General features: G+C 41.2%; 1 protein-coding gene across 4 annotated transcripts; it reads left to right on the plus strand.

Moving 5' to 3' along the window:
- The first annotated feature begins 309 nt into the window (after window positions 1–309).
- Window positions 310–19,004, plus strand: LOC146442241 (RING finger protein 151-like). 4 transcript variants are annotated; one of them, XM_085053226.1, is made up of 7 exons: window positions 310–1,715; window positions 5,307–5,421; window positions 6,354–6,587; window positions 7,814–7,953; window positions 9,687–9,849; window positions 11,216–11,336; window positions 12,205–19,004. In XM_085053226.1, the coding sequence occupies exons 3-7, from the start codon at window positions 6,382–6,384 to the stop codon at window positions 12,436–12,438; spliced, it is 864 nt and encodes a 287-aa protein (XP_084909352.1). In that variant the 5' UTR covers window positions 310–1,715; window positions 5,307–5,421; window positions 6,354–6,381; the 3' UTR covers window positions 12,439–19,004. The 4 variants fall into 4 exon arrangements, with proteins under 4 accessions (XP_084909352.1, XP_084909353.1, XP_084909355.1 ...); XM_085053227.1 differs by having other exon boundaries at window positions 310–876; XM_085053229.1 differs by having other exon boundaries at window positions 364–384.
- Window positions 19,005–20,274: the final 1,270 nt, after the last annotated feature.

Below are 20,274 nucleotides of genomic sequence, written 5' to 3' on the forward strand. Positions count from 1 at the left end.
CCTCGGGACGTGCCGCTGTGCGCATGCGCAGTGCCGGCCCGCGGCCGTTTCCCCCCCCCCCCCCCCGTGCCACACCCAGCATGGCGGAGCAGCTGCCCGCCGCGCCGCCGTCAAGCGACAGCGGCCGTAAAGAGAGCCTCAGCTGCGCGACAGTGAGCGGGGTGAGTGAGCGAGGCCGCGGCCCCGAGCGGGCTGGGGGCGAGGGGCGGCCGGGGGCAGCGGGGCCGGAGCGGGAGCGGGAGCGGGAGCTGGGGCCGGGGCCGGGGGCAGCGGGGCCGGGGCCGGGGCCGGGGCGGGAGGCGCTGCGCGGGGCTTGTCCCCGGCGTTTGCCAGGGCCCTGTGCCGCGCTGGCGACGGCATCGCCGGAGTGTGGGGAATGGAGCGGTAAGGATGCGTGTAGCTGTGAGGGTGTTTGTGGACGCATGAGGCCGCGCAGGTGCTGCTCTCGGTGTCGGGTCGCTGCTGCAGGTGTTTCCAGGCCAGTTCTGTGCTGGGTGACCAGGATCGTTGTCCCTCCCTGAAGCGCCTTCCCAGGCCGGATCCGGAGGCCTTTTCCCTTCTCCCTGTACAAAATTCCTCCTCCCACAGCTGCCGGGGCAGAGAGCTCCTCTGACCCTGGCCGTGGCTCGGGGTGACGGAGCGCCGCCCTGCGCAGCTTCCGAGGTGGTCACAGAATCAGTCAGGGTGGAAAAGACCGCTGAGATCATCAAGCCCATCCCAATGTCTGACCACCCTTTCTGTGAGGAGATTATTCCTGATGTCCAACCTGAACCCTCTGCCCTGCTCCCGGCACACCTTGGGGCGATGTCCTCTCATCCTGTCGCTGGCTGCCTGGGACAAGAGACCAACCCTCACCTGGCTAGAACCTCCTTTCAGGTGGGCCGGTAAGGTCCCCTCTGAGCCTCTTCTTCTCCAGGCTTAACAACCCCAGCTCCCTCAGCTGTTCCTCACAGTCCTTGTGCTCCAGACCCTTCACCAGCCCCGCTGCCCTTCTCTGGATCCTGGTCTGTGAAAGGCAGGTCATGGATGGCACTGTTCGGAGTAGGTTTTGCAGGACAGCGTTGTACAAAAACGTTCTTTGTCCAAATAGTTACAGTAGCTATGTGGTCCCTGGTAGAGGCCTTAAATTGTCTTGTACGTATTATATAAGATTTTTTTTGGAAAAAAAATCAGTTGTTTGCATCACTGTAAGGTGCTATTGCTGTCCATCTATTCTTACTCTCCTCTCTTTCTTTTCTCTTACACAAATGTTGATAAGACTCCACAGTGCACCAGTCTGGAGAGCTGAGCTCAGGGAATAGCTCTATGGCAGCCTTGACCACAGACACCACTGCTGTCTGTCCTTCTCCCATTTCTGCCCTGGCTGCAGTTTGTTATCCCTGTCATGCCCTGCTTACACAGTCCCTAAAGCTTTTGCTGAGCCATCTACAAGAAATTCTAGCCTAGCAAATCAAATCAGTGAGTAGTTGTCTGTATGGTAAGTAGCATGAGCCTGTTCACGAAAGGTGCAAATTAAATGTTATAACTGTTTCAAAGGAGGAGGTAGAGGGAGATTTGGAGCACATTAATTAGTTGATGGATGGTCTTGGGCTGCTGTAAGAAAACTGCGAAAGTTACTTTTTTTTTTTTTACCAATTCAGTCTTAAAACAGGTCATTTACCCAGAGTGATGCATCAAGTGCCTGAGAAACCACTTGTACCATCACAGTTGAAGGGGTGAGTCTGCCCCTTTGATCATTAATGCTGGCTTGAAGTGGCTTATGGTGTCAGAGTGGCATAAAACACCCTAAAATGCTGCTTCTGTAATAGCAGGATTTAAAACACAGTGTGTCTTTGTGAAAATAGAGGCTGAAGCAATGTTTTGTCTCAGTGTCACCTCATCTCTGAGCCCTGGATAGACTCTGTTCCTCCAGCATTTCTGAAGATGCTGTCTTAGCCATGCATATCTGTTCTGTCCTGGTTCACTCCAGCCCTTCAAACAATTTTACTTTGTTTTTTCACATGCAAGAGAAGCATTTTTTAAAAATTAGAAGCTACTGTAGATGAAAAAATGAAGGGTCAGGGTCACAATCCCATCTCAGTGTCCTGACTTTCACAGTGGAATAGCTTTGATTAGTGCCAAACATTTAGCAGCCTCTGTGATGGAGTTGTTGGGAACTACGTCCACCTGTTTTCTCCCTGTTATCAAATCCACACCAAATCTGTCTGAGGGCAGTGAAGTACACAGCTCAAGGATGGTTTTGGGCATACATCTGCCTGGCAAACAACGTCGGATGACAACTACTGAAAAATTACATGATACCTGCGAAGTCTGGAGGAGATTTTTTTCTTGTTCAGAACTGCAGGGAAAAATAAAACATGTGAAACAATGAAAACCAGATAGCATGTCATAGTATATGTGTTTTCTCTCCCAAATAAAGAAATTCCTGCAGAACGATACCCTTACAATTTATGCATTCTCCCCCATGTGCTCTTCACATGGCTCTTTTAGTCCAGGGGTGGTTTTTGGTCTGGGCTCTTCTAACAGCTTATTGGATTCTCTCTCCATCTGCCCTCAGGAAAGCCATCAACTCTTCTTATCTTGAGTTGCAGCTTCTGCTGACCATGAGCTCCTTATCTTCTGGTTTGTGCTACTTGTGCACCTGCTCCCCAGCAGAACATGGGAAACTAAAATAAAGTTCTGGACTTAGGATAAACATTTCTTAGCAACAACTAAAACATCAGTGTGTTGCCAACATTCTTCTCATTGTAAAGGCAAAACACAGCACTGTACCAGCTACTGGGAAAATTGCTAAGGAAATTAACTCAGTTCCAGCCAAAAGCATGTCTAGGCGAAAGTCCACAGTTTGCAGCCTAAAGTTTCCAGCAACCAAAGCTACACATGCTAAGCAAGTAGATATAAGCAAACAGCAATCTAAATCACACAGTATTACAATTCTAAGTGACTCATTCTATTTAGAAGTTACTTGATTAGGCTAAGCAATATCTCTCAACAAAATAATGCAATTTCTAGGCGCAATCAAAAAAAGGAGTGTGGCAATTGGTGAATTGTGGTAGAATTGGGAAAGTAAGTTTTGACGCCAAATGGAGAAAAGTTTCTGGGGGTGAGCAGAAGCTGAAAATTATCTCATTTTGTGGTAGAAATACTGAGTAAAGTGATCTGTACTGCTAGAGTCATGACATTCATCTGGTGCTCTCCCTCTGCTTATCTTTTGACTAATGTGCATCTCTTGAAGTTGACAAGAAGGTAAAACATCTCTGGTTCTTCAGGTCAGGAAACGTCAACTGGAAGAGGTCTGGTGCTTTGGTAACAGCTGTTGTCATAGGTCCCAGGCCCATGGCCACAAGGGTTCTGGCACTGTGTGGGATGATTCTGCTCCAACATGAGTCTTGAAAATGTGCTGAAGAATCCCCCTTGATTGTGTTTTTTGCTTCAAAGTTCCCATCCACCCTTCATTTGAACTCTGGTTTTGGTTGGGGCTTTATACATCCATATATATATTTTTTTATGCAGACACATATGTATATAATATATATATATTTGGTTGTTGTTGCATTTCATTTCTCTGTTAAGCACAAAGTTTTTGTTTCCGATTTGATAAAAATACCTTTCCCTGCATTCTGTTAGACTTCAAACTTGTTAAAATACGCCAAAGAGTGTCTTGAAGACTTGGTCCTCAGGGATTAGCAATGTTTCTGAAAATGTAGCTGACAGCATCCACAGTTTCAGTAGAACAGAAACTCTAGGACTGTAAAAATACTTAGTTTTCTTCTTTTATCCATCCTTGAAAGTTTTCTAAAAGCAGAATCCTCTGGGATCCATCAAACCAAATCAAATTGTTAGGCTTACAGTTCATATTATCAAATCCAGTTAAGTCCTCCTGCATAAATATACTGTATGCCTCAATGTTTTCTTCAATATTGAGAACTAATACTTCACATTCTCCATACTGATAGTTAGCACTGTTCTCTGCTTTTTAAATTTTCCCTTGTAGTCCTTGCTGTCCTTACAATCCCAGCTTTGTACAAAGATAATTTTGTTCATGCTGAACTAGCAAAGTCCTGAGTTTCCTGTCTTTGCTGAAGACCTGTAAAAACATGCAAGGAAACAACAGTGTAAAAATTATTGTTTGACATCTCCATGATATGATATTTTCTTAAGCAGATTCTCTTAAGACATAGTATGTCCATTTTGTGGCTGAAGGAGCAGCATATCCCAGATGCTTGTAAATTTAGCTCGCTGTGTTGGTGACAATGTAGCCACAGAAACACAGAGCTAAAGGCAGTTTGTAAAATCAGGCTAGGATGTGGTCAGGAATCTCTGTGGATTGCCCTCCCTCCTTCTCTGGCAAAGCTGTCACTAGGTCACATGGCTAGTAGGTGTCCCAGCTAATCTGAAGCCAGCTCAAGCATCTCTGCAAGCCATAGTGTTGGCTGTGCCATAAACATGCCAGTAGAAACAAAACTCAATATGGAAACCTTGCAGCAGATGATGTGTTTTGTATTTGGGTTACATGCATGCTTGCTTATGTTATGTGTGCTTTTATTACAGCTTTCATTAACTTTAATCTTAGCAAATAACCTTTTAACACAAGCACATTTCATAATCAGTGAAGATACTCTTTGATACTCAGATATATAAGATCTTCTAAATTCCATATTTATGTTGTATTCATGAAGAGGAATTGCAAAGGTCTTTTATCTCTTCAGAGTAAAACTTTACATTAGTCCTTAGAGATCTTTGCAAATGCTATATATCAACTTAAGGGGCTTAAGTAATGACATTTTTTATAATTTTTTTGTTTTAGTGAGCTGCCTCAGTTGTGCTACACATCACAGCAATGACATTTATCAATACAACAAACCTGACTGTAATCATTTTGTTTTAAAAATTAACTGCCTGTCATGACCAGATAAGAACAGGTTAGATAAGAACAGGTTTGATCTTTTTGAGGAATATAATTTCACCAGATTTCAGTTGCCACTTTTCAATAATACTGAATTCTGTTGTCTTCAGCCTTACAAACAAAACTGGCCTCAAAATTTACTAGCAGCAGGGTGTTCAGTTTTGTGAAAATACCTGCATCAGTAGTAATTGAAACAGAGACTGATGATTATTTTCACGCTAATCTAGTTAATTCTCCTGTGTCGAATTGTAGGTTTTCAGTGTCTTGCTTTAGAAAACTTGGTTTTACTGGGCTGTTAGGACATCATCTATTCAGTACAGCAACTGAATTCTTGTTAGGCATAGGACTCAGTAACTTAGGAAACACAACTGAGCCTTACTCTTTTTAATTTTTCTCATAGGCATAAAAAAGCAGTGAAGAGAAACTGAAGGAAGCATTACATGCCTTATTGATCAGAAAACGGTTTCTGAAATATTTGGACAAACTACATATATATGTAGTAAAATCTGCAAAGGTAAGATATCTTCCTTTTCTATTTTATTTAGAAAACCTCACAACTAATGAAAACCTCTTTCACAAGTCTCAGTGGGTTTACAAAAGTAACTTTGTATGTGGAGCCTAAAACTTACTATTTTAAGCAAGTTCTGTGGAGTCTTTCCAAACTCCACAAGGCTTTTCATTATAGGATTTGGGTGAAGGCAGATTGCCCATTAGTTCTTCTTCACAAAGCTTTCAAATCCATTTAAAGGCTTCTCAGTTTTACAAAATAGCTCATGTAGGAGAAGACAGTAGCTCTTCATTATTTCAGGGTTAGCTGCAGGTTTGGCTTCTTTTACTTCCTGAATATTAAGTATTTCTTTAGGCAAGTGGAGATTTCATGCTCTTCCCTCTGAAATGGAGGTCTGTAGTGAGTAGAGAATCATTTTTTCAGTACGAAAACAACATCTTAAGTGATGTGCAGTTCATAAATATGGGATCTGCTAGCTGAAAGTGCCACAGCTATTGTGGTAAGAGCACTGATTTGTAAGTTTGTTAGGCAATACATGAAAGGTATTAAAATGGAAAGCAAACATTTGCATTTGAACTTCTGTGATGTTTCTCCTCCAAGTAGAATTCATGTAAATAGAAACTGTATGTTTCACAGCAGCTGCTACAATTATGTTCAATAACAGAGTTCAGAACAAGCGCAGCTGAACTGTGCTAAAGTCTTTGCTTTCAGAGTTCAGAATATCTTGGTAGAAAATTGTGATTCTGACATCCAGCAGTACAATTCTTAAATTCCCACTCAAATCTGAAAGTCTCCAAAGTATGTGTTTGTTTGCATTCACACATTCACTTCTTTATTCACATTAAGGTCTCCATGTTTTTAGAATTATTTTCAGGCCTCTTTGTGGATCTGCTATACAGATTCAGCACAAAGACTGCTTTATTTCTGTGTGTTTGGGGTTTTTGAATAGGTTGAAGGTGTGGAGAGCATGGGTTATGATATTGAGCGCTTCGTGGGCTATGTCAATGAAGGGCTGCTGTGCTCCATCTGCCGAGACGTGTTAGAAGATCCACTACAGGCTCCTTGTGAACATGCTTTCTGCACTGCCTGCATCCATGGGTGGCTTGTTCATCACAGTAACTGCCCTGAGGACAGACAAGTGATTGATGTGTCTTTGCTACGACCTCTCTACAGGTATCCAATCATCTTGCTGTATGTTGAAATTACATTAATTTAGGAATTCTCAGTTTTTCTTGCACAGATTCATCTGCTGTCATTACTGTCACTCAGGCTGTCTTTATCCAGTATGCATGTGGCAGACACTAGCACTTGCATGAAAGCATTAGCATTTTCTATTTATTATAACTAACTTCTAGGGTGTTAGACTTTCAAAACTGAAAGAACGCTTAGTTTGTTCTCCACCTTTTTATACCTTGATTGCTGATTCTAGATACCTGTCTGGGTATTATTCTGAATGTCCTTTATACCATCAAAACTTTTCCATACTTTATTTTAGAGAAAGCAAGCATAGCAAGTCTTGACAACAGTCATTAAACACTATATCTCTTAACTTTTCAGTCTTTGCTAGACACTGTAGTGGGATTTCGAATTAATAATTCCTGGAGATATGAACCAAGTTTCTGACCTCCAGATTCTTTTGAAAAAAGGTCTTTAAACACAGGAATGTCTGTTGTGAGCCAACTTGTCATGTAAAGCAGGCTGTTTTCACAAGTGCTTTCTATAACTGGTCAGGTAGTTGGACTGATGATTGTTGTTGGTCCTTTCCAAACAAACTATTCCATTTTAAACTGTTAATTCCTGCTATCGCCAGCACAACATAGTTTCAACACATTTTGCTATTTAACAGCTGCATTGTCAAATGTTGCTCAGATTAACAGTTACTTTGTATTTAAAGCCTCCAAGTAAAGTAAATTTAACTTCATTAGTACTCACAACATAATTTTGTCATTAATGAAATTTTACTATCTGGAAGTTAACTATAGTGTAGACAGAGTACTGGAGTTTTATTTTTAGATTGTTTTGTCTGTACTCACTGTAGTCCTTTAGTTTGGCATGTTTATAAACACAGAACTTAAAGGGCAAATGAGTAGCCCTGGTGTATGTTACTGATAATATCTGCTGAGCCACTGAAAGGTCACTTTAAAAATTATTTAAAAATAAAGATTTCATTTGTGCATTTAATTTTGTAGACTGAATTTTCCATTAACATTTTTTCTTTCAAGCTGTTTTTTTCTGACATGGTCACTTGAAATCTTAAAAAAATAAATAAATTAAGCTGGTTACTCATATTTTTTCCTAATGGAGATTGGAATCTTGTTTTCTTTTCCCAAAAGTTGAAAATACAATTTTTTCAATAATGTTCACAGATTTAAGAGCAGATTTTTTTTCTTTGCACGTAGATATATGAAAAATGATTTAAACCGTCTTCAGCTACATTGCAGAAACAGAGAGTATGGCTGTGAAATGGTTTGTTCTCTGGAGTCTATAGACAGGCATGAAAGGGAGTGTGAGTACAGTCAGATACCTTGCTCCAATGCTGGTGAGTAACATTCAAAGAAGTTGAATCCTTAATATTTAAAACACATTTTTTATCTTCCTGACCAACAGAATTGCAACAATGGCCATTATTTTCAAACAGAAATTCAAACCTTTGGCATGATGTGCTCTTTACAGCAGTGTTTTTGAACAAAATACATTACCAGTTTATGGCAGTTGTGATGATTAGCAACTGCTTCTTATCCAAGAACTAACAAAACTGAATATGATTAACTTCAAATGTGTGAAAATGTAGTTTTGCTTCCTGTCAAGCTAGGAGTTTGTTTCCCAATTCTGACTGCATGTTCTGATGTTTGAATGAATGCAGTAGCCCCTGCAGAACACTTAGGGGTCATAATTTATTTATAAAACAACTGGTTGCCTGGTGCTTGTGCAGCTGCTCTATCTCATGGTTTTAATGAGCACATATCTTGAAAATAAGAATCACTCTAAGCAAAATTCTGGTTAGAATTGCTCTTGTTGAGGTTTTTATTTAAAACAGGGCTACACGTCCTGAGAAAGAAACATGCTTTTAAAAAGGAACACACTGTTACAATTACCCAGTTGATTTCATTTGAAATGCTGTATGTTCCTAGATAAAGTTAATTTCTAATTAATGATGCTGAGGACATAGTTGAGTCTGCCATTGTAATTAATTAGGAGGTGATTAAGGTGCTAGAATTGCTCTACTGGAAGTTACAATTCTCTCAGAAGTGACTTCTCTAGATGCTTGATTCACCTGTTCTACTTCCTACAGAAACAGTAGTGTTTTGTAGAGTTACCACACCAGGTGTATGGTGTTTGGGGTGTGAGGGCTCTTAGGTCTCTTGAACTTTTTCCCAAGAATACATGGAGTGTATTTTGAGTACCTCAATTACAAATTATTATATTTGTTAGTAAAGCTCTTCTAGAGAACTCTTTTTCTCATTTTCTGGCATGGTTTGTTGGGAAGTTTCAATACTCCATTGTTCCAGTTTCCTTAAGTTGATATTATCTTCAAATTAAATGCAAGTGTACATTGCAACAAAATGAGCTCAAATATTAAGCTGCAAACTTCAGAAGTTTGACTTCATAAATTGAGACTACAAACTTCAAGTTTAGAGTGTTAAATGTAGCAATAATTGATATAGTGTTTATTTTTGATTGTTTACATTTTACTTTTAATCACTACAGCACTGCAAAGTTTGTATCCTAGAATTTCTGTGGAAATGTTTCTCTTTGTATCTGTTATTAAATGTTTATAAATAAATGTTCTAACTTATTTATGTGGCCTAGTACATTATGGACAAGACCAATAAATTGTCCAGAAAACAAGGTTACAGTCCATCTGAACCACATCTCTCTTTACTACTTCTTTTTTCCTAGGTTTGATAGCATAATATTTTTTTACACATGTGCATTATCAATTCCAGTCATTGCAATCTATGATGGAAGCACAGGCAAGCTGCCAGCGTCTTAGCTTGGCATCAGCGTTGTCTTTACTGAAGTTGATTTAATGCCAGACCAGCAGTAGAAGACTTTACAGAAAATACCTCCTTCCAACCTTTCAGTATTTTCAGTTAATGGATCAGTGTCTTAGTAAGACCTTCTAACAGCATTGTGTTAGTAGCTATGTGTAACTGTCATATTTCATATTCCAAAGAAATACTTTTCTCAGCTTCCTTTCTTGGGTGGTTTGGAATGAATCAAAATGCTTTTGTTGTAAATGAGTGTCTTGCCTTGCTCTTCCTTGCTCAGGCTGCACGGTGCAGATTGAACGGCGTAACTTGGATGGGCACCTGGCGGTGTGTGAGTTCCGGAGCCGGGAGTGCCCCAATGGCTGTGGTTACACCATCCTCAGCGCAGAGGACACACAGCACAATTGTGTGGCAGAGCTAAGAACCGAGCTGGAACTGCTTCGGTACGAACCTTCTGTTTCTCTCCTCTTTGTGTTGGGCTCAGCTTAAAATTGCTGCACAAAGCGCTTTGAATGCTAGCACTGGATCCTGGTGTGCGTTATATGGTCCATTAATTACTTGATGCTAACAGGCCAGAATTTTATTATGTGTCAGCATAGACTTTAAATTCTTGCTGTTTTGATTCTTTTGTTGTTGGGGGTTTTTTGTCCAAGTTACTATAAATCATAAAATACCGTTGCTTGCAGTTGAACAGAACTGCAAGTTTAATATGCAAAATGACTGAAAACCTAAGAAAACTGAAGTTTGCAATTTAATTTTTCCATTGGTCTATTATACACACCAAGTCACATCATTTAATAATTGTATTCAGTTTATGTTTTTACAGATCCAGACGATAAAAATCTGTAATTATTTTGGCAGGTACAGGTAGATTGAACCACTGAAGATATAATTTTCTTTTTTTTTAAAGTCTTGGTACAATAATAACAGTCAGTGAATATGACTCTTCTCACCAGCATCCTCATTTACCTCTTATGTATGTTTCTGTAGCTTTCTCTTTTCATTATATTCCAGTTGGACTCTTTTTTTTTTTTTTTTTGTTCATGCTCCTTCCCATTTCTGTCTTTCAACTCTTAAGTGTTGTGCTTTAGAACATTGCTGTGAAGTCAGGTTCAAGTATGGTTTAAATGCATTGAAACACAAGGGTTTCTGCTACCTGGTTTCTGAACTCAAAAGGTTAATGTAGTGCCAGCTGGTTTTGGCTTTGGAGCTGTGTGAGTGACTAGATTGTAACAGTTTACTGCATATTGTCATTTAGTGCCCATCATAAAAGTGAGCAAGATTACACAGAACCATGGAATCATTTAGTTTGGAAAAGAGCTCTAAGATCGTTGAGTCCAGCTGTTAATCCAGCACTGCCAGGCCCAGCACTGAACTACTCTCTAAGTGCCTACCATGTCCACACACTCAGTCTGTCTCACTTCCTTACATATTTAGCAGTACTATAGGATTCAGACTTACCTTGGCTGCCTCTATTCAGTAACACTAAGCAAGCGCATAGTGTAGGCAAGCAGCAGAAAATCACTTAAAGTCATAAACACACATTCTTGAGCTCATATAATTACTTGAGGAATATGAAGCAATTGTCCCTCTATAGGTTCTTTGTGAGCACTTTAGTGCCCCTGGGCACCATGCACTTCTTTATGCCTTTTTTTTTTTTAAATTAATAAATCATGCCTCTACAGGGACATCCTGTAGAGTTTGATGGGAATCAGATCAGGCTGTTTGGCTGCAAGAAGGCTTTCTGGAATTTGAAAATCATTCTTTTCTCTGCCTGCAAGACTTAACAAGGAGAAATAAACTTTTTAGGTCAGAAATGATCTGCAGAGTGGAGGAGGCAAAACATGAGATGGAGTCAAGGTTAGATTCACAGAGAAGGCATATGGTCCAAAAAGAGAGTATTCTGCAAAATGAAATTGAAGAACTAAAGGTAAATACAATCGTTTTTTTTTTCCTCTCTTAACAGTCTAGCTTTTTGCTTTTATACATATATATATATGTATGGGAAGCAAAACCAGCAAAGCTTTGCCAGGTTAGTCAACTCTGGGGAGAAGCCAGCTGAATGCTGTATTCCTGTTGTTTATCTGCTTCAGGTTCACTGGAACTCACCTGGGTATTCCCATCAATGTTCTGCACATGCATAACATCAGCAGCAGATCAGTCTGAAACTGATTTCAGTGTCTAAATGTAGAGCATACCTCACAGGTTGGATGTAATTAAATATCAAACTCCATTTTTAATTGCTATCCAAAGTGGCTTAGTCCAGAACTGACACAGAGCCCTCCTGCTAACAGTGGTAGTAGGTTGGAAAGGTGCACCATAAACTTCACGAAGTAGCAAGCAAGGCTGTCTTATCCTTTTATTCATCCTGTTTTTATTATATCACAGAACAAAGATTTTTAAAGCAGTAGATCTGCTTTATAGTTTACATTTTTATGTTTACTGAATTTGTTGTTAAATTCTTGAAGAATGTATCTGAACATAACCAAAACCATATTTTGTTTGGATTCTTAAAATAGAAAATATAAGCAGCAAGTGGGTAAATTGGCTTTTTCTTATCATACTTTGTAAAGAAACTTTTTGATAAATGTTTCGTAATCTTTAGAACAAGAGCATCCCAGAAGGTGAATGCTGGATTGTGTCTCAAATTGTTTACATTTCTTGCGGTATCAAAAAACTATTTCAGTTTTCTTTATTTTTAAGACTCCATCGTCCTACATACATGGCCAGTTTGACTTCATTGCACCATCATTGGAAGAGGGTTTGTTTCTTGCAGCAAATTTATATTTGCATTTCAGAGTCAGATGTCACGGATGATGTCAGATGTACGATCTCTGATGGCTGCGGAGCGACAGCACCGCCAGGAGCTGGAGCAGGCAGAGCTGGAAAAACGGGAGCTAATGGAGCTGCTGAAGGGGCTGCAGAAGGACTGTCGATTAACTACCGCAGAGGGAAGCAGGAAGTCAAATTTTCGTCCTTTGACACGACTAGAGAGTGTAAAAAGAAAACCTAGGGAAGTTACAGTTATCTAAATAGTACTAAGCTCAAAAAGCATTTTCTTCAAATATTGGCTTCTGGCAAACTACTTTCTTTGAATGATTCATAAACTATATAGTTTCTGATTTTTCTTTTAAAGTCTAAATTATAACTGTATTTCTTTCGGGGCCATAAAAACAAACAGACGAAATTTTTTTTCTGAGGGGACACTGGTCATTAAAACCAGTAATTGGCAAACATATTTTTAGCTAATGTTTTTGTAAAAAGGGGAAGGAGACTTGATTTATTGTCTCTTTAGTGCATCACTTACAGGAGTCTGTGAAGCCTGAAAGCTACAGCCTTTTAAAGTCAAAGATATGGACTATTATGGATCAGGAAGGAAACAATCGTTAAGTATCTGTGTTTCAAACAAAAAAGCACATGTGACCATCCATAATGACTTTTGGGATGTACTTAATTTGGGGAAAAGGGAATAGTAGAATTAGTAAGTCAGTAATAGAAATTAATAAGATATTGTTTGTTTGTAGTCTGTAGAAGGTCTTCAAAGGTGGAAAGCAAGCACTTTAAATTGTAATTTTTCTGCTGTTTAACAGCTTTGGGTGAGGTTGACTGTTGCTTTAGAGCTTCTTCATTTCCCAGGCTGATACACCTTAAGAGACTAATACTGAAGCCCAAGGTAGTAGAATAAGCTAAAACCTTTTTGAACAGATGTGCAAATAACTTTGAGTTTGTGGGAATAGATCTGCTTCTTATTTAAAAATTTGAAGCTTTTGTGTGTGAAAGTATCAGGTATTTCTACAGGATCTTTTAAGCATAAGACCAGTCCATTTGTTACTCAATGTCTTTAAAGCATTTATAATTACCTAGAGTATCCTTAATTTTCTTGTGGCAGGTTTAAGGCTACTTGATATCCACAAGAGATGAATATTTGCACAGTCACTTGGGTTTCAGACACCTGTTGGTGCTCAAGCAGGCTGCAGGGAGTGCACTGGATCACAGGATAACAGAGAGAACTCCTGTGTGAGTGCAAGCAGGTCAATGATCTGCTCTGCTTAGTGGTACAACTCAAAGAGGAGGTGGAACAGTTAAGGGATGCTAGAGCATCTGAGGAAGAGATTGACTGGTAGAGCCATTCTCTACCTCCCCTGAGGCAAATGTACCAGTCAAATGCACCTCAGAAGGTGGAGGATCACTCAGGTGGCAGGCCTGTGATGGGGGCAAAACCATTGGCCCAGCTAAAGTGCATCTACACCAAGGCACAGTGTGGGCAGCAAGCAGGAGGAGCTGGAAGCCATTGTTCAGCAGGAAGGTTTGGATGTAGTCTCCATCACAGGAACGTGGTGGGATGACTGTCAGGACTGGAGTGCTGCAATGGGTGGATATAAGCTCTGTAGAAGAGACAGGCAAAGCAGGAGAGGTTGTTAGATAGCACTGTACAATAGGGAGTGTTTTGATTGTCTTGAAATTGATTATGAAGATTACAAGGTTGGGTGCTTCTGGGTAAAGATTGGGGAAAGGTCAGCAAGGCAGATGTCATAATGGGAGTCTGTAGAGACCACCCAGCCAGGAAACAGGCTGATGAGGCATTCTACAAGCAGCTGGCAGAAGCCTCACAGTCACCAGCCCTCGTACTCATGGGTGACTGCAACTTGCCAGATGTCTGCTGGAAATACAGCAGAGAGGAAGCAGCCTCGGAGGTTCCTTGAATGTGTGGAAGATAACTTTCTAGCACAACTGTAAATGATCCTAACAGAGGAGGGGTGCTGTTCATGGGCAAAGGACTGGTGGGTGCTGTGGTGGTCAGTGGCCATCTTGGGCAGAGTGACCACAAACTGTTAGGGTTTTCTATATTGGTGAAGTAAGGAAGGGCCCCAGCAGAACGTCCGCCTTGGACTTTGGCAAGCAGACTTTGGCCTGTTTGGGACATGGATTGACCAAGTCCCTTGGAAATCAGTCCTGAAGGGCAAAGGAGCCTACTAAAGTCTACTAAAGCCTTACAATTCTGTGGATCCAATGTGCCAGGCCATCAAATCCACACAGTCCAGTATACCCAGTCAGGGTTGAGGAAGAGGCAGAGGTACTTAAAGCCTTCTTTGCCTCAGCCTTCAATATCAGGCTCAGTTGTGCACAGGATACCCAACTCCCTGAGATGGAAGTTGTTGATGGGTAGATGAGCAAAGCCTCCATAACTCAGAAGGAGATGGTTAATGACCTGCTGTGCCAGTCAGACACTGACAAGTCTATGGGCCCTGATGGGATCCAGAGTAATGAAGGAACTGACAAAAGTGCTTGCCAAAACACTTTCCATCATCTGTCAGCAGTCCTGCTTAACTGTAGAAGTTCCAGCAGACTGGAGATTAGCAAATCTAATGCCCATCTACAAGAAGGGTTGGAAGGATGGTCTGGGGAACTACAGGCCTGTCAGCTTGACCTTGGCTCTGGGCAAGGTTATGGAAGAGATCTTCCTGGGTGCCATTGCATGGCACATGCAGGACAACCAAGGGATCAAGCCCAGACAATATAGATTTAAGAAAGGCAGGTCCTGCTTGACTGATTTGCTATATGACTAAGTGATCTGCTTAGAAGATGGGGGAAAGGCTGTGGATGTTGTCTGTCTAGACTTCAGTAAAGCATTTGACACCGTCTTCCATAGCGTCCTCCTAGAAAAACTGGCTGCTTGCAGCTTGGATGGGTGGACTCTAATGGATAGAAAATTGGCTGGATGTCAGGCCCAGAGAGTGGTGGGGAATGGAGCTAAATCCAGTTGGCAGATGGTCACTAGTCGTGTTCCCAGAGGTCAGTATTTGGGCCAGTACTGTTTAACATCTTTATTGATAAGCTGGACATGGGGATTGAGTGTGCCCTGAGTAAATTTGCAGACAACACCAAGTTGGATGGGAGTGTTGGTCTGCTCGAGGGTAGGAAGGCACTGCAGATAGGCCTGGACAGACTCAATCAATGTGCCAAGGACAAATGCACGAGGTTCAAAAAGGAAAAGTGCTGGGTAACCTGCACTTGGTTCACAGCAGCTCCATGCAGTGCTACAGACTGGGGGCAGAGTGGCTTGAGAGCTGTTCAGCAGAAAGGGACTTGGGGGTGCTGGTTGACAGCTGGCTTCATATGAACCAGTGTATGCCCAGGTGGCCAAGAAGGCCAGTGGCATCCTGGCCTGTATCAGCAACAGTGAGGCAGTGATTGTCCCCTTGTCCTGGGCACTGGCGAGGCCATACCGCAAGTCCTGTGTCCAGTTTTGGCCCCTCACTTTAAAAAGGCCATTGAAGTGCTGAAGCATGTCCAGAAGAGGGCAACAAAACTCATGAAAGGTCTAGAAAGCTTATCCTGTGAGGAGCAGCTGAGAGAGCTGGGTTTGTTTAGTCCAGAGAAGAGGAGGCTCAGGAGGACCTCTTCACTCTCTACAACTCCCTGAAAGGAGGGTGCAGCCAGGTGGGGGCTGGTCTCTACTGCTGTGCCTACAGTGAGAGGACAAGAGGAAATGGCCTTGAGCTGAGGCAGGGGAGTTTCAGATTAGATGTTAGAAAAAAATTTCTCTTAGGGTGGGCAAACATTGGAATAGGCTGCTCAGAGAGCTGGTGGAGTCACCATCCCTGGAGGTGTTCAAGAGTTGTTAGGATCTGGTGCTGGGCTATGGTTTAGTGGTTTAGGGCTTACAGGGGTAGTTCTGGGTTGACAGTGGAACTTGATCTCTTCCAACCTTGATGATTCTATGATTCAAAATTTGCAATAGGGTTTTTTAAGACCCACAAATCAAGGAGGGATTTATCTGCAAGCACTGCATGAGAAATATATATGATTCAAAGACTTTCTCCAAACTTCCTACACAGCCCGTTCGTGTTGTTTTCCATGGTATAACTAAGCCATATTCTCAGCTCATCAGTAGACTAACTATAGAGAAATCTGGCCTTCTGTTTAATGAATGTGTTAAATCAGTTTTGAAGGCTCTGGAAAATCCGTGCAGGTTCAACAACCCGAATATGTTAATTTTATCATTTAGAAAGCAATTGCATTACTGTGCATGCCTTGCTATCACTCAGAGCAATGCTTTTATAGCTAATAGCATAACCAAAGAGAGAGGCAGCAGTCTTCTTTAGCACATAGTCTACATTGTGAAGACTTGTGGTCAGAGTTCTCTGAATTTCAGACATTAACAAATCCTTCTAACTTGCTGTTTCTTTACTACCACTGAGGCCGATGTGCACATGTTCAGGTCTTACCTATTTAAAAACTGGTCTTGTGTATTTAAAAACTGACATAAAAAGCTCTTCTGTAAAAACGGGCTTTTTCAGGGAAAAAAACCACATTCAAAGTAATTGAGAGTATTTGGGACACTGTAGCAGTCTCACCAATTCATGACGTAGCACATCTCTTAAGCAGCCATATTTAATAATCTGAAACAGTAAACTGGTAGCTATAATTTGGAAAGACCTTCATTCACACTAAACGTGCAGTGGTCAGTCCACTTACATCAGTGTGTGTATTAAAGCAATATGTAGAAAGTAAGAATGCCATTACTCGGGTTCTAAACAAGCAAGCTGTGTCTGTGCTCTGCGTGACATTATTGCAGCATTCACACTAATTTTCAAGCTTTTTGGCAACACTAGATTTCATGCTGTTAGATTCAGTTAGTGCTTTTCAGTGTACTGTAACTGTGTGGTTGTGTTGTGACTTTATCTACTTTGCCTAATGTAAAGAAGAAAATTACTTCAAAATCCTTTAGAACTCAATGAGCTGGACCATTTTTCCTGAGTCAGAGGCAGTAACCCAATCTTTTCTGTTCTGACCACAGAAGAAAGCAAGTTCTTAGCTCTGTGCTTTCCCCATAATGGGATCTCTGCATTTGTTTGCTTTAGAAACTTCACCCATTTATTTATTACTAAATTCCCCAAGATGCAAAAGGGTTTATTTAATGTTTACTTAGCATTTGCTCTGCTGTCTTTTCCCTAAGTGATGGACACGAAACTGTGAGAAAAGGTCTCCTAGGTGGTAAGGGAGGACTTTCTGCTGTTCAGTCAAGCTCTGACAGTCTGAACTTCCAGTGTGGAAATATGGCAACAATTTGGGCCCACCAGCTGCTGGAATGGCCTGTCAGTTTGGGTTTCCTTTAGCGGCAAAGCAGCAGTTTCAGAGATGCTTTAATGGCATCAGGTCCCTCTGGTGACTTCAAGCTTTATGCCATTCCTCTGGGTTGGTAACAGTTCTGCACTTCAGATTTTCCTGTGCTAATGAACCCATCATAGGGTGGCATTGCTGAAGTGTCATCATCACTTGATCTGTCTTACAATTGACTAGACTGACATTAAATAGCCCATTAATATTTCGTTTGCTTCTTGCTTTTCTAGTCACATGTACTATGCAGCTCTTAATAGCAGTTGGCAGAAGCAAGAGATTTTTTTTTCTTTCTTTCAAATAGTCTGTTAATCCTTTTCACAAAAGCTAAGACTCCAAATATTGTACTAGAATTGACATAAGTTAGACATTCACTTGGAAATTCTACTCCCCTAGTCATGATCATATTTTAGGATTATATGAGAGCCACTGCTAAAAGTGCATTACAGGAGAGCTCCAGCACGGAATTACTGGTATTATTATTCTCATACTAAATCACACTTTAATCAGTTCTATTTCCTCAGAAGTGGAAGTGCTACTCAAGTGCACCAGTAGCTGTGCAAATTGTTGTATTTTGAGTTGCTTCTTCTAGCTCTTCACAGCTGGAAGAGGGAGAGAGAGGGAACAAGTAAGTGTGGTGTGACTGTGCCCTCAGCCCAAAAGCAGTGATGGGGCTGCACCAGCTGGTGCCACCAGCCAGCTTACTGGTGTGAGCTGCCAGCATGTGGCAGTGAGTTAACATGGCATTAGAATTAAAAGGAGATTAAATCTTTATCCACAATTCGGTGGGTATACAATGTCATAGTACCAAGCCTGGGAGATGCACAAACAAAACTCAGAGCAAGCAGTTAAGTAAAGTATGTGGAACTTGCATATACAAGAGTTTCTTGTCAGCATAGAAGGGAAGGGAATTGCACAATCAAGGAAAATACTTGTTGTAGTGATGTATTTTGAGTGGCCAAAAGTGGTTTAATCTGAAACGTTCTTAGGTGTTTGTATGAAGTGATGTATTAATAGACCCCGGTTGCAAACAGTTCCTACAATGTACAGAAATGGGTAGCCTTGCAAATGAAATTTTCCATGTGCTGTCCTCTTGGATGTTTCTGGCATGGTGCTTCTCTACAGCCACTTTCCTTAGAAGTGCTGGATAGTATTGACAAGGAGCAGTACTAGCCTTGCTTTTCTCCCGTACTGTTGTCAGATGGGGTACGGTAGGTCAGGGAGATTTTACCACATAGAAGATGCCTTTATAAAGACCTACAATTCTATGCAACTTTCTATTAACAGAGTAAACACTGAACTGTCTTCCAGCATTATGGGTCGCTGCCAGTCTATTTACATTTTCTACCTTTATATGCACAAGGATAAACCAGCACTTCACTAGTGTTACTCTAGTCTGTAAAAGGAATGGTCACTTTGTATCACTTTCAAGTACACTTTGTATAAAAGTTGAACTAATAAAGGGTCTACACCATAATTAGCACTCTTGGTTCACTTCATTTTGTGCAGAACTTTGAGTACCCTCTTCATCAGATGAAATAGCAACATCTAGAGCGCAGCAGTCATGCATGCACTACAATTACAGGCTCGGGGCTCTGCAGTAGCTAGGGCTGCATTTTCCCTTGCAGAGGGAGTAATAAACAAAGCAGGTGTTCAATCACTATCCCTACTTCAGGATCTCCCTCCCACCTCACAGGTGGGAGTTTCTGAATGGCACAAGCAGCCACTTGGAAGGCAAAGTGCTGGCAAAGTTGAGAATTTCTGGAGTACAAGGGTATGGCACTCCAGTCCTGTACAGACAACAGGACAATGAAAGGGCAAGAAGGGAAAAATTCATTCTCTGTCCATCCACTGCAGGGATCTTATCCCTAATGCAAGTTTTTATGGCCACTACAAAAACCCAGGTGGGATACAAACATGTAAGAAGAGCAAAACAACAGAGCTGTTGTATTTGTGGAATCATGAGCAATCTGGACATGGGGCACTCAAGCAGGAATTTGCTGCATGCAGTCCTCTGCTTTCACTGCCTAGACACATTCTCTTACCTGATGGAGTTACTGTGCAGGAAAAAAAAGGCTGAAAGCCCACATGGCACCAGAGACCAGTGCAGGAGCTGGCAGATAACCTATCTCCTACAGCTCTCAATCTGCACCTGGCCCTCAGCCACAATACAGACTGCACAGCATTATGAAATGTTTTGTTATGGAAGATTATGGAAGGAAAAAAAAGAATGCACACAACTTTGTCTCATCCTTATCCCATACACAAACAATGCCTTTGTCTCTATGTGCTGCAGTGGAGATCTGCCTCACTCACACTCCTCCCACTGTTCCTCCCATCAAGTAAGCATAGGAGTCTCTAAACCAAAGTTAGCCACTTCCTGGTGCTCCAGTCTGGAAACAAAACTTGAAATTGTTTTTTAGGCAGAGTATCAAAAAGCAAAATTGAGCACTTTAAAGTGTTATTTACTCATGGCAGCAATCCCATTTTAAAGAGCAAACCAAGTAACACCTAAGTTTTAAACAGCATTATTTCATGCTGAATTCATCCATGAAATGAACCACTTTGCATTGAAGTGTAACAGAACTAAATTCATTCATAAAAAACCCCCAAAACAAAAAAACATGATATACACACAATTTTTTCAAGTTTAACCAAATTTACAGAGCTTTCATACACCAATGTAACCAACCCTTTATTTCCTTCTAGTTTGAAAATTACTAATGTGACATGCTGTGTAAACTCCA

Source organism: Lichenostomus cassidix, chromosome 2 (assembly GCF_008360975.1).
Source record: "Lichenostomus cassidix isolate B80296 chromosome 2, HeHo_3.0, whole genome shotgun sequence".
Classification (NCBI taxonomy): domain Eukaryota; kingdom Metazoa; phylum Chordata; class Aves; order Passeriformes; family Meliphagidae; genus Lichenostomus; species Lichenostomus cassidix.

Bases quoted from the DNA above. Each gene is read 5' to 3' on its own strand.
- LOC146442241 (XM_085053226.1), top strand. From the start codon at position 6,382: ATGGGTTATGATATTGAGCGCTTCGTGGGCTATGTCAATGAAGGGCTG. The intron at 6,588-7,813 runs GTATCCAATCAT...CTTTGCACGTAG, and splicing joins TTGCTACGACCTCTCTACAG to ATATATGAAAAATGATTTAA. The intron at 9,850-11,215 runs GTACGAACCTTC...TAAACTTTTTAG, and splicing joins ACCGAGCTGGAACTGCTTCG to GTCAGAAATGATCTGCAGAG.